Raw genomic sequence first — 14673 nt, 5'->3', positions numbered from 1 at the left:
CTATGTGACAATGAGAGTGCAATCAAGTTGACCAACAATCCGGTTCAACATGCAAGAACAAAGCACATTGATGTCCGCCACCATTTCATAAGAGATCACCAATAAAAAGGGGACATTTGCATTGAGAGTGTAGGCACCGAAGATCAACTTGCTGATATATTCACCAAGCCATTGGATGAGAAAAGGTTTTACAAGCTAAGGAATGAGTTGAACATATTGGATTTCTCAAATATGTGTTGATGCACCCCCCCACTTATATGACATGCCTCTCCTTCGAGCAATCCAAGGTAAAAGTTGATTGGCATGGCATACATCCTTGCTAAGGACATGTTTAGTGCATCTAGTCATCTCTCCATTTTATTAGGCTCATTCATGAAAACCAAATGAATTTGATGTTTATATGGTATCACTATTGCTTCTATGCTTGACTTGATCTAGTGATATTATATGACATGTTTGTGAGCTTGTAAACCTAGTGTTTAATCTAGAAAATAAGCTCTAAGTGTTTAACTCAACATGGTACAAGATAACCCTTATTAGGAGGTGTGAAGAAGCTTGTCCTTGGATCAAACTGAGTTAAATATCTTTGGCAAATATTCTAGTTTGAACCAAATTTGGAAACATAATCCTCACCCCATTGATTAACATTGATAATCTCAACCTATCTAATTTTTAAACCTTTATGGTCATTGATGACAAAGGGGGAGAGAAACAAAGATATAAGTGATAGGGGGAGAAATAACAAAGAAATTAGTATGTGGGAGAGAAACAAAAGATATTAGTAATATTAGTGTACTAAGATGGTGAAAAGACAACGAAGGGGGAGAACTTGACATAGGGGGAGAGATATGATAAAGGAAAGGAATCAATTAATATTTTGAGCACACAAGTAGGGGGAGCAAGCTCATGAACTTGTATGGTGCAATTGAATGTGTGTTTCATATGTTTGCTTGCATGGCACAAGTTTTAAAATTTAAATATCCATGCTTGTGTGGTGTATGCTAGTTGTAGGTTTGAATGATAAAATGAAAAACTAGCATGCACAGGGTATCTAATGATTTCATTTCCAAGTGTTGTTTCCAAGTGTTATCAAGCTAAACATGATGCTAAGGATGGTATATTGGTGCACTCCGATTGGTATCACGCTTCAAAAGTCCATCTTTTATACCTTAGCATCACTTGGTAGACATTGTCTCCTATATTTCCTATCTAAGCATATGTGCAAGCTTCAATCCAAACTCTTAGCACATATGTAGGGGAAGCAATTGCTACCATATAGGATTCATGAAACTTGTCCATATCCTTTTACACATGGTAAATATGCTTGGACAAGCAACATGAATTCAATTGAATTTTAATTCATATCTTTATATAAGGGTTGTCATCAATTACTAAAAATGGGGAGATTGAAAGCCCTAGTTTGGTTTTGGTGAATTGATGAAACCCTAAGTGCTAACCTAGTTTATCAAGTGATCATGATATAGATAGCACACTCCAAGTGGTGAAGCAAATGAAGATCATAACATGATGATGGTGATGCCATGGTGATGATCAAGTGCTTCTACTTGGAAAGAAGAAAGAGAAAAACAAAAAGCTCAAGGCAAAGGTATATTTTGTAGGAGCTATTTTGTTTTGGTGATCAAGACACTTAGAGAGTATGATCACATTTAGGTTTGATAGCCGTACTATTAAGAGGGGTGAAACTCGTATCAGAATGCGGTTATCAAAGTGCCACTAGATGCTCTAACTCATTGCATATGCATTTAGGATCTAGTGGAACGCTAACACCCTTGAAAATGTTTGTGAAAATATGCTAACACATGTGCACAAGGTGATACACTTAGTGGTTGGCACATTTGATCAAGGGTGGTGAAGTTTGGGTGCAAGGGTAAGAAACTCCACCGGCGGAGTGTCCGCCCGTAGAGTACGGACAGTCCAACGGTGCCCTAGACAGAAAAGACAGAGGTCACTGTAAGTGACCAGACGCTGGTCTCGGTTGGACCGGCGCATCCGGTCAGTGGCAGCAAAGGGCGTGCGTTTCGGTCTCATGACCAGACACTGGGTCGCTTAGCCACCGGATGCTGGCGGGGTGCGTCCGATCAGTGCTGATGTACGCTGACGTAGGGCGTACAGAGGAGACGTTCTATGACCGGACGCTGGCTGTGTCCGGTCAAGCATGACCGGACGCGTTCGGTCGGAAAAAATCACGTTTGGAACCTTACTGGAAACGACCGGACGCTGAAGTCCAACGTCCGGTCACTTTCTAACTGACGCGTCCGATCAATAGACGACCGTTGAAATCTGACGAACAACATTTGAAGCAGGGGACACGTGGCGTGAATCACGTGACCGGATACTGAGGGCCATTGTCCGGTCAATCGGACCGGAGCGTCCGGTCACCCCGCGTTGTGCCTAGTGAAGGGGTACAACGACTCTATTTTGTAGGGGCTTCTATTTAAGCCCCATGGCCGGCTCAAGCTCATACTCTTGGCCATTTACATTGACATAGCATACTTGTGAGCTTAGCCAAAGCCCTCCCACTCATTTGCATCATAGATTAAACATCTTTGTGAGATTGGGAGTGATCCAAGTGCATTGCTTGAGTGATTGCATCTAGAGGCACTTAGTGATTGTGTTTCGCTGTGGATTTCGCTTGTTACTCTTGGTGGTTGCCACCACCTAGATGGCTTGGAGCAGTGAGGATCGTTGAGCGGAGGGTGGTGATTGTCTCCGGCTCCGATCGTGGTGATTGTGAGGGGTTCTTGACCTTTCCCCGGCGGTGCGCCAAAAGGTACTCTAGTGGATTGCTCATGGCTTGTGTGATCCTCATCTTGTGTTGGTTGTGCGGCACCCTATCGAGGGTTTGGCGTGTGATGCCAATTATCGCGTGAACCTCCAAGTGAGTGTATCGCCACAACGAGGAGTAGCTTGCCGGCAAGCAAGTGAACCTCGGTAAAAAAATCATTGTGTTCATCATTTGATTCCGAGGTGATTGGTCTTTATTGTTTTTCATCTTTGTGATTTATTAGCTTCTTCCTCGACACGGCGGTATAACCTTCTTGATCACTCTCTTTACATTACCGCAAACTAGTTGTCAAGTTCTTTAGTGTAGCTAGTTGTGAGAGCTTGCTTGCTTGGTTGGTGTGGCTCTTTAGCTAGCCGTTGAGAGCACACTAACATAGAGTAGTGTCATAGCTATTGTGTGAATAGATTCTACCTAAACTAGAATTGTGGTAGGTGGCTTGCATTTTGAGTAGGCTAGCGCAAAACTCGCTTCGCCTCATTATTGTCTAATCCTTTTGTTAAGTGTTGTTGTAGAAATTTTATTAGGCTATTCACCCCCCTAGCCATTAGGACCTTTCACCCTGCCGCTGGGCGGGGCAAAGGTGCGGTGGTGTGGACCCCATCGGGTAGGGCAAAGGCATCAATACGAAGGATTTGTTGTCGTCCGTCAAGAAGCAGGATCCTTTGAGTGCCACTAAGGGAGTCAAAAGGCCAGCGACGGCGACGAAGGCTATGGACGGTGCTCAAGCAAGAAGAAGGTTAGCCTATTTCCCTATGGTAGGGCTATGGTTTTAGGGTTCATCAGATTCAAACGTTCGCTTCATTGGTCCTAGTTTGTTAGGGTTTTAGGGTTTTATGTGCTTCATCAGACTTGCTATAACTTGCTTCGCTGAAATAGAATGGTCACTCAGTTAGGACTTGTTATAACTTGCAGCAATAGAATCGTCACCCAATAATTTCATGATATTTTTCTTTAACTTAACTGTAATTTGATGATAACTTGCTTTTAACTTAACTATAATTTGATGATATTTTGCTTTAACTTAACTGTAATTTGATGATATTTTGCTTTAACTTAACTGTAATTTGATGATATTTTGCTTTCACTTAACTATAATTTGATGATATTTTGCTTTAACTTAACTATGTTCCCAGGTCTTGGGTCGATGCCTTCAACCCTGTTTACTGTGGCCATGGTTTGGAATAAATCTTCACAAACTGCAAGCATCACTCATCCAACAGAAATGAAATGTGTAAAAAAACTAAACAAGTAATGGAAGGCAATAGAGGAATTTTTGCATGGTGATGACTTGCATCCTTTATGAGGATGTTGTGACCATATCTTGCTTCAAGGGCATGTCAAGTATGTGGGGGACGAAGTGTTAGATGGGGTATTGATTAAACCTTGCATTGACCGTCAATGGAGCTATTCCCTTCATGATTTATGAAGAAATGGGGGAAGAGGCTAGTGAAGGAAAAAGTGAAGGTTTGGGAAGTTTTTGTAGCTCCAAACTTCAGTCTAGCCAAGCAGCGTTTAGAACCATTTCTTACGAACATTGATGTTTTATTTATGATATTTCTATCGCAATCTGCATGTCAATTCCATTTTTCTTATTTTAAACTTTCTTTTACATTGTTTATTATCATGTCTGCTGCTCTGCGCTATGCCGTAATGTTGTTTATTTTTTACTCTACTCTGAACACCACTGATGCTGCCTCGCTTTACTTATCATGATAGTTCTGAAGCAGACCAACACATTGCCGGATAAGCCATCTCCTGCTACTGCTCCTGCAACAGAACAGCCATCTACCAATTTACCCGCAACCAGGTAAAATTCATAAAATATCAGTTGACAATTAATCTCTTGCAAACCATTGCATTGTTTTAATGCTTGATTGTTGTTTTTTCACAGTTCAGCATCAAGGCTGGCTGCCTTGCAAAAGCTTCCCCAGCATTTTCTGAAGTCTCTCCAAACAAAGAAGTCGCTTACCAAAAAGGTTATCGGCTCTTTCGCGCGCTCTGTTTGTTTTGAGCCGCTTTTTGTTTCTTTTGTGACTTTTGTTTTGTTCTAGGATGTTGTGGGTATAAACAAGTGGAGGTTTATGAAGCTAAAGGAACATATGCAAGGAGATATCGATGCTGAAAATGAAGCATATGAGAGGTATACACAGAATGTTGGGTTACTGGACGAAACATTCTGTCCCATGGAAGATCCTGATGTTGAACAAAAAGCTGAAGCAAAGAAGAAAGGATGGACTTGCTGGTTTCTGAGGCAAAGGTGAGGTTGAAGTCGGATAACGAAACTGCTGATAGCTTCAAGGAGAGGGTTGTGACTATCTTGGACCAGAAGCTGAAGAAACTGCTTGAGAGTCAAAGCGCTAGTTGTTGGCCAGGAACCACGAGATGGATCTCAGATCTATATCAGATCTGGGAAAGCCAGAGGGCAGTTTGGCCTTGGCCGCTTGTTGGAATTGAAATGTAATGGCTTATTCTTTACAATAGCACTGGCCTGCTTTTATGGGCAAGGGGCAGAGAGCATCTTCTACTTTTCTACTTTGCAGGAAAAATAAGATACAAGTGTCGACACTAGGAAAAAGTCTATTTTTGGCCCTCTAACTATGGCTGCAGTTTGTTTTTAGCTCTCTAACTCGAAAATCAGACACGCGCAGTCCCTTAACTCTCAAAACCGTTTAAAATTGGCCCTCGCGCCCATTCGGCCCAGTCAACCCGCCACGACCGCGGTTTCGGCCCAGTCAACCCGCCACGACCGCGGTTTCGGCCCAGTCTCCATGTCTGACGAGCTAGGTCCACATCGCGAGCTTCAATCGTCTCGGTGCTTTCAGCCGCAGCCGAGGCTGAGGTTGAAATCGACGCCATCGGTGACCGCCTCGACGAGCTCCTGTCCAGCGCCTCGTCGTCGTCCTCCCACCACCCCCTTGCGCAGTTGCGCGCGCGCTCGCATCTCCCTTAACTGCTCTGACCAACCCCACCTTCTTCCAGCTGCCCTGTTCCCTCTACCCCTGTCTTCTTGACGCCTTCAAGCTCCGACTCCGAGCCACCACTCCCTCTATTCCTCCGCAATAGAGCACGGGTAGCACAGCCGCCGCTACTGTCAACAATGGCGGAGCCCAATTCGTCCAAGAGCAGCCACGACGGGGCCAGCGGGGCGGCGTCCAAGAAGTCCAAGTCCAGCAGCGCCGCCGTGGCCACGCCGGGGACGCTGGACGCGCACTTCGCGCTATGCGACGTCAAGGGCCTCCGCTTCGGCGCGCAGCTCGTCACGCGGGCGGTCACCGTGCTCCGCGCCACGCCGCTGGAGCTCCTGCACCTCCTCCGTGCCACGCCCTCCCCCTCCCCCTCCCCCATCGGCGCTGGCAACGCCACCACGGACGCACTGGCGTTAGCCGCCGCCGACGGCCTACATCCCGACCAACTTCACCATCCTGTCGCACCACGTGTGGCACACGCTCACCCTGGGCCTGGGCACCAAGAACTCCAAGGCCGCCGTGTTCGTCTTCGAGTCCGCCGCCATGAAGGCCGCCGTGGACGCCGCCTAGCCGGGCGTCGTCCCGCTTGGCGACGTCGGCCGCCGCCTCATCCACGCGGCCCCGGGAAACCCCGAGATGGCGCGCTTCAAGTTCCGCAAGGGCACATCCCGTGCGCTCACCTCCCGGCTACCGACGATGAGCTCCCCGCGTAGCAGCTCCTCATCCGCTGCTGCGGGCTCCTACTGCGCTGACGCCGACGCCGCACGCAGTGCTGAGTTCGAGCTGCCGCTGGAACAGGAATTGGAAGCACATCGTCGTTGTACAGGAAGGCGACGCGGACCAGGCGGACCAACAACAGATAGGGACAACCCTGCGGCCTCAACAACTGGACGCCATGGAGCTCCGGCTGTGGCCGCTCGACACCGTGGAGGTCCGGTCGCGGCCTCGACGCCCGCCCTCCCCGCACGGCTGCTCGACGCCATGGAGCTCCGGCTACGGCCGCTCGACGCCTACCTCCCCATGCGCGGCCGCTCGACGCCGTGGAGGTCCAGCCGCGGCCGCTCCACGCCCGGCTCGCGCGTCTCCCCGCGCCGACCTGCCTCGACGCCATGGAGGTTCAGCCGTGGCCCTCCTCCCCGTGCCGCTGGAGGGCGCGTAGGTCAGCACCGAGACACCGAGGCCGCGCACGCCGTCCACGAGTAGGATCTTCCGACTGACAATGTCGACCAGGGTCCACTCCACCTGCGCGGCTACGGCAGCAGAGACACCGCCTGCGGCCAAGGCAGCAGCAGAGGTGGCCGGTTCCGCGACACCGAGGCGGAGCACAACGGAGCACACGGTGCTCTTGGTGTACCCGTACGTGAGCAAGGAACAGTGGAGCATCCCTCCTCTCTTGGCCTCCACCTCGGGCAGCTACCGCCGCCGCCCTCAGTCTGCTGCCGTGTCCAGCCCCGCAGCAGAGCTCTGCCTCGCCTCGTCGGAGACCGCCACCGACCTCCCGCCAGCCCGAATCGGCTGAGCACCGCCGGACCCGAAGGCCACCTTGGTCCATGGCCCTTCGAAGAAGCCGTCGTAGCCGCGCTCGCCGCAGCCGTCGCAGAACGGGCTAGCCACTGCTCGCCATCGCACCGGAGTCGAGCACCGCAGGAGGCCGCTCACCCGACTCCGCTCTGCTTTGCCGAGCCGCACGGGCCACGGAGCCCTACGCGACGAGGCCGTAGGAACGCCGTGCCTGCTCGTAGCCGCCCTCGTCTGCCGCGCCGCCGCGACTGAAGCCGCTGTCGCGCCGAGACGGACGCCGCCTTGGGCTGCTGCGAGCCGCCGCCTCCATGCCGAGCGCCGTTGCCGCCCAGCTCACGCCAGAGCCTGCTCCACTGAGGCCCCAGGACCGCCGGCGGCGCCCCAGTGCCCTCTGCCCCCTCCGTTCCGCCCTACTCTCTCTCTCTCTCTCTCTCTCTCTCTCTCTCTCTCTCTCTCTCTCTCTCTCTCTCTCTCTCCTTCCCTCTATGCTCTCGCTCGTTGACCGCGCGGCAGTCGCAAAGGGATGAGGACTGGGCCGAAACCGTGGTCGTGGCGGGTTGACTGGGCCGAAACCACGGTCGAATAGGTGCAAGGGCCAATTTTAAACGGTTTTGAGAGTTAAGGGACTGCGTGTGCCTGGTTTTTGAATTAGAGGGCTAGAAACTAACTACAGCCATAGTTAGAGGGCCAAAAATGGACTTTTTTTTTCCTAAATATTTGGATGGTTTCTCAATGAAAGGGAGCAGGTAACTTCTTAATTTTATTAGATCTTTTTACTTGCACATAGTATCAATTATCCCTCCAGATGGCAACATTGAAATTTTTTTGATGAGAATTTCAATGAAATAAGCAAACAAACAAGATCTGCAGCTTTGTATTATTAATTGACATGCCTTTTGTAAGTTGTTCGACAATTAGCTTTGGACTTGATGTGGCCCGTAGCATTAGCACGGGCAATATACTAGGAGGTAATTGGATGTCTGATTCCATGGTCTAGGAGGTTGCAGTGTCAGCTGGCACATATGTAGTTTCCTTTTGTTTTTGCAAGGTGATGGAGTTTTCTGTAGTTTTGCAGATGAAAGTTAGTTCATATCTGTTTATGTGCTATATTTACTACTCAGCTGTGGCAATTCTCCGATATAATATGTGGATGATACCTTTAAGGTTGTTACGTGCAGGTAATTTTAAGTTTCTAACCTTCAGGTTATTAATATGCCAATAGTGCCTTTCAATCTGACAATTTTTTAATGCGCTTGATAGTATGAATATTACTATTTGCTTAAAATTGGAGTTGGTGCTCTAATCATGCAGAATAAAATTGTAGTATATGAGAGTTTTGGCGTGTCATGCAGTAACCAGTTCTATAGCTTGCTTGCGATCAAATCTGTAACTGTGGGCTATGGTGGTGTTCCAGGCTGCTAAGTATACATATTAGGTGGCCTGGATCAGATAAGTAAACTTATTTTTTCTACATATGCTAATTGAATGAATCTTTTTAGAAGTTTCTGTAATGAGATTGTGAAAGTACTGATGCCTTGCCTTAGTTAATTTCGAATATGTTTCCTGAAGACCAAATGCTGTTTACTTCACTGATTCAGATAGCAAAAAGAAATTACTGATTCAGAGGATGATTGACAAATCTTCAATGAGAAACAGAGGTCAACCTCGCCATGAGCCTTCACGTGTTGGCACGGCTGCACTGCCAATGCATCTCCAGCATGAATTGAGGGAGGGCACTGCTGCCTTGGGAGGCTAGATGATCGGGAGCTAAGGAGCTGATGGCCAGGTGGGGTTTATTAGGTATGGAGCAGAAGCCATTGATTGTTGGAACATCATTGTGCTGTAATTTTTTTTTGACGAACTGTAGTTCAAATTCAGTGTGCACAGCATATCGATGGTGGAAATTATGTTACACCCTTGCCTAAATTCTTTACACCTTTGTCCAGAAACTGTGGATCAAATTCAGTGCAATGATGATGACGGTTGAAAGCATTCACACTTCAAGATACAAGGCAAGGTTGGAGAGGCTTTCTTCTGGACAGCCATTACGACTGAAAGATTGAAGAAGTAGTGCCTATTCTGGTCCCTGACGTCTAGAGACCAGCTTAATTTGTTTTGTTTGTAATCGGAGGATTTTGGTCTGCTGTGAAATAAGCAGATATTTTTCTTATCTCACTATATGTAGAAACCAAGTATTGGTGTTATATATGCTACCAGAAATTGTCTACTGGAGCCTTTATTTACCGTTTGTGCAATTTTCAAGGACATGGCCCGTATAGATGTCTTGCAGTCATGCAGCCTGATCGCTGGGGCTGGCTGGGCTGGTCAGCCCCCTCACATGAGTACTGTTCATCTGAATCAGCCAGCAGTTCTCTCTCACATAAACGAACCAGCAACGATACGAACCAGCCAACCGAACAGGCCGATGGTGTTCGATAAGTCAGAGAATGAACAACAGATATTAGTTATTAGTATGTACAGTCCAGTTGCCAATGTGCTATACCATGACTGTGTTCGAGATGCTCAAAGAGACGACGACGCCATGCCGGGCTCCTCTCCTCCGCGACGTCGTCCCTGTGCAGCTGCTGTACTTGACGGCCGCTGGCAACAGGAAAGTGGCGCACATCGCCGGATCGCCGGCGAACAGACATCCATCGAGATCGAGTCCCCATTCCCCAACTCCAAAACGTCTATATGTAACCCGTGGGTTCCGAACCGTGGGGCCAGCATGGCCTACCGGCTGGGTCGGTTTTTTGAACCAAAGAACCAGATAAATCAGACCATGAAAAGGCCTAAGCTCCAGGGATTATTAACTCATTTGTGTTCTTAGCTTTTGTGATGTGTTTAACATTTTAACAAACGATTAAATTCTTTGTGGATGACTGCACGATTAATCTAAGACGACACTAACGGATCTACTTTACCAAGAACGTGAAAACACAAACACTGTAAAAGAAAATACACAAATGAGAGGCACGATGTTTTTTTAACGAGGTTCAGCACTGTGTGCTTACATCCTCGGGGCATGATTACGGCGCACCTCCCACACATAAAAGTAGCTGCACCGGTTACAGACTCTGACTCAAACTCTGCCAATCCCAAGCAGTGCAACCTTAGTCCTAACTATAACCAAACTGTACTACATACATACACACGTATATATATTTGCACACATATATATCTCAAACATATATATGCTGGTAGCTAGACCACACTGTAGTAATAATACCAACAAGCAAGCACAACCTACGCTACAAAACATTTTTGGTACTAAAAGGGAAATAAATCTACTGACCGTGTTGCTGGTGACCTGTCAATCGCGCCCAGAGGGAGGCGCTAGACTAGTCAGGGTGTAGAGCGTGTGGAACTCCTTGACATGGATCCAACGCCGTGGGCCGGTAGGTGTGTGATTGTCCAACACCAGCACATGCATGTGGCCATCCCGGAATCGGTAGCCGAAGCAGACGACGGCGTGCCACCCCACCGTATGACCATCGAAGAGGTCCTCGCTCAGACGCCTGATGTCGTCGCTCCGGCCGCACCCGCCGGTGGTGTACACCAGCGTGTCTCCGTCGGCGGCGTCGATGGGTTGGTACCACGGGGAAATAACCCACAGTACCCCGATGCAGGGGCCATTGTTGTACAGCAGGTCGGCCACACGCTCCGGCGAAAGTCCGCCGGCGGCAGAGCCGTCGTCCCACCTGTGCTCCTGCCACGAGAGGAGTGGCAAGAAACGCTGTCCCAGAGTTGCAGCGTTGATCGCCGGCACCCCCCTCATCGCCTGTATCTCGATCAGGACATCTCCCACATAGGCCCCCACGCGGGGCTTCCAGACGCCGTCGATACGGCACGCTTCGAGCAGATCAGAAGGCGGCGCAGCCCTGTAGCTGTAGGGGAACGTCGTCGTCGTCGTCGTCCCCTTGCCGTTGCCGTGGAGCTTCTCGTGCTCGAGCCTGTGGACCGCCTGACAGCCAGCACAATAAATTAAACAGCAATTAATTCTCTCTCTCTATATATAGTTATAGTTATATACACGCGCACGCTCTCTATATAGTTATAGTTATATACACGCGCACGCATAAGATATATATAGAATCATGTTTAAATTAAGTTATACTCTGTCTATCTAAATGTTTAAAATTAATTTATTCCAAATTATAAGAGAGAAATAACTAACCATTCAACTCAGTTTTTTTATTTAAAAAAAAAGACAACATCCACATGCATATATCATTAGTTCCTATTATTAACCTAAAAATATGGTAACTAGAAAGGACTGTCTGTGTTATTTGGTTTATCACATAATATATTATATCTTACAATTTCTAGGACATTATTGTGTATTCTAAGATAGAGTATTAGTAGGTTTTCTTTTTTGAGGGAAAGATTAGAGTATTAGTAGTAGTACCTGGCACTTCCTGCTTCATGGGCTGGCCCATATAATAATCACTCCAGATGTGCTCCTGTGGCGCCTCCGTACAGCCTAGTAGTACAGCAGGTCGGCCCTCCTGGGCCTGTATTTGATGGATGATCTTCTGGCCCTCTGTGACATGTCCTGTCCGGAAGGCAGGCCTGTTTACCTGAACAAACTATTCCCGGTCAGAGAAGAAAATTAAGCTTTTATTTGTAAAACAAGACCAAGCCCTTGTTTAGTTCCAGGAATTTGCATTTTGAGGCTACTGTAGCATGTTCATTTTTATTTGGCAATTAGTGTTCAAACATGGACTAATTAGGCTCAAAACGTTCGTCTTGTAATTTCCCACCAAACTGTGCAATTAGTTTTTCTTTTCGTCTATATTTAATGCTCCATGCACGGGCCGTAAACATTCGATGTGATAGGTACTGTAGCACTTTTTTCGAATTTTAGGGTGGAACTAAACAAGGGCCAAGAGCATTGAGAGACGACGCATGGATCAGTAGACGAGAAAGACAGTGAATTTCTGCTTTTTGTTGTATGCCTGCGCTGCGCTACTCATCACGGCACAAAGCAAAATAGATATTACGTACTGGGCAACCAAATGTTGAATACATACATGCATGCATATAAGCAAGCTAAGGTAGGATCGACAGTTCGACAGTTCGACACCTTCACCTCTCTTCTCTCCCATGCACACACAGAGTCCCAACCCAAAGTCGCCGGCGCTCAAACGACCACGTAGGGATCGACAGTTCGACACCTTCCCATCTATAAGGAAGTAAGGACAACCTAGCCAAGAGCTTCAGCTCTCTTCTCTCATGCAAACCCAGGTCCAGTTTAGTTCCAGAAAATTTTGCAAGATTTTTCAAGATTCCTCGTCACATCGAATCTTTGGACGCATGCATGAAGCATTAAATATAAATAAAAAATATAACTAATTACACAGTTTAGACGAAATTCACGAGACGAATCTTTTAAGCCTAATTAGACTATGATTGGACACTAATTGCCAAATAACCACGAAAAGTGCTACAGTGCATTTTGCAAAAAAATTCGCCATCTAAACATGCCCCCAATAAAGTCGACCCAAAGTCCCAACCCAAAGTCGACCCAAAGTTTCTGCATGCACGCCTATACTGCGGTACACGTACCGCATGTGGATGAAGGAGCTAAGCTAGCTAGCTGATGATGAGGTTGAAGGAGCAGTGGGAGGTGCAATCGCATGCAGAGAAGGCACAGGGTTAAGGAGAAAATGGTTGCGCTCTAACCTCTGAAGGCGTCGTCAACCGTGCTGCGTAGCACGAGCCAGCAACCGACGGCGGCGGAGGCAGCCGGAGAAGCAGCAACCGACCGATGACACAAGTTTTTTCAATACTCTTCTCCATCTCACACGCCTTGGCTGCGGTGGAGATCAAAGGATGGCTGCTGGGCACAACAGAGGAGAGGTGACGGAGAGAAGCAGAGCAAAGTATGCGCTACCACGGAGAGAAGCAGAGCAAAGTAAAGCACTTAAGCTCCTTATGGCATCAAAAAAAAGTTAAGCTCCTTATGCTCCGAGCAAAGTAACGACGGAATATGCATTAGAAAGGTCGATCCCTCCCACCTTTCTTTTTAATGAAAAACCGGGCCGAACTTATAAAAAGCAGCCCACCCGCTTCGATAGAACAATATCGCGGCAACGTAGACCTAAGTGGATTTATTGGATCCTCCAGATGACAACCCTGATCGGCAACGACGAGGTGAGTTCTGGCATGTCTGCGGTGCCAGTGGTCACCAAGGAAGACATCCGCCACATCGTCTCGCTCTGGACCGGCGTGCCCATCCACGAACTCTCCACCGACGAGACCACCAAGCTGCTCAGGATGGAGGAGGCCCTGCACGGGCGCATCATCGGCCAGCACGAGGCCGTGACGGCGATAAGCCGTGCCATCCGGCGCGCCCGCGTCGGGCTCAGCGACCCGCGCCGGCCGATCGCGAGCTTCGTGTTCGCCGGCCCGACGGGCGTCAGCAAGTCGGAGCTGGCGGCCTACTACTACGGCTCGGAGGACGCCATGGTGCGGCTGGACATGAGCGAGCTGATGGAGAAGCACGCAGCGGCGAAGCTGGTCGGCGCGCCCCCGGGGTACGTCGAGCACGGCGAGGGCGGGCAGCTGACGGAGGCCGTGCGCCGGCGGCCGCACACGCTGGTGTTCCTGGACGAGGTCGAGAAGGCGCACCCGGAGGTGATGGACGTCTTGCTGCAGGTCCTGCACGACGGCCGGCTGACCAACGGTATGGGGAGGACCGTGGACTTCACCAACACGCTCATCATCATGATGTCCAACATCGTCGGCGGCGGCGGCGCCAACGGCGGCAGCGATAAGGAGGTGGTGGAAGAGGAGATGAAGCGCTACTTCCGGCCCGAGTTACTGAACCGGCTGGACGAGACGATCGTGTTCAGGCCGCTGACGAGCTGAGGCTCGACGCCAAGGAGATCGCCGCCGTCATGGTGAGCGACGTCGCCTCCCGGGTCAGGGAGATGGGGATGGAGCTGCGGGTGACGGAGCGGTTGGTGGTCCTCGTGGTGGGGGAAGGTTTCGATCCGTGCTACGGTGCGAGGGCGCTGAGGAGGGCCGTACGTCGTGAGGCTGTTGGAGGACACCCTCGCCGACAAGTTGCTCGACGGGCAGATCATGGCTGGGGATGCGGTGACCGTCGACGCTGATGCGGCCGGGAATGTCGTCGTGGTCGGACGACGGGACAGCCGTGCGATGTAGTTGCAGCCGCCCGTATTTGAGGCCCAAATTCACTGCCAACGAATTCAGCGAACCATCAGCTAGTCCCGCAACTTTCCTTGTTTGTGACGGCACGGTCTGGGTCCTGGAGTCGGTGAAGATGCAGAGTGAGAGATGGGTGCTGGAGTCGTCGGTACGTGATCTGTCTTGATCGAAGCTTTCTTTGCCTGTGCGGGGAGTCTGGTTGTG

The 14673-nt window shown here is 49.1% G+C and overlaps 2 protein-coding genes and 1 pseudogene across 2 annotated transcripts; all 3 read left to right on the top strand.

Annotated features, from left to right (window-relative positions):
* Window positions 1-4474: 4474 nt before the first annotated feature.
* Window positions 4475-5067, top strand: LOC136499440 (uncharacterized). The gene is made up of 3 exons (XM_066495095.1): window positions 4475-4613; window positions 4698-4782; window positions 4858-5067. Exons 1-3 carry the CDS (start codon window positions 4516-4518, stop codon window positions 5065-5067), a joined length of 393 nt encoding a protein of 130 aa, XP_066351192.1. The 5' UTR covers window positions 4475-4515.
* Window positions 5068-5903: 836 nt separating this feature from the next.
* LOC136499439 (uncharacterized) lies at window positions 5904-9049 on the top strand (annotated as a pseudogene).
* Window positions 9050-13422: 4373 nt separating this feature from the next.
* Window positions 13423-14166, top strand: LOC136499438 (chaperone protein ClpC4, chloroplastic-like). The gene has a single exon (XM_066495093.1). The coding sequence runs from the start codon at window positions 13423-13425 to the stop codon at window positions 14164-14166; it is 744 nt and encodes a 247-aa protein (XP_066351190.1).
* The last annotated feature ends 507 nt before the right edge of the window (window positions 14167-14673 follow it).

This window comes from Miscanthus floridulus, chromosome 13 (assembly GCF_019320115.1).
Source record: "Miscanthus floridulus cultivar M001 chromosome 13, ASM1932011v1, whole genome shotgun sequence".
Lineage (NCBI taxonomy): Eukaryota > Viridiplantae > Streptophyta > Magnoliopsida > Poales > Poaceae > Miscanthus > Miscanthus floridulus.
The sequence above is the reverse complement of the archived record's forward strand: the minus strand, read 5'-3'. Positions and strand labels throughout refer to the sequence as shown.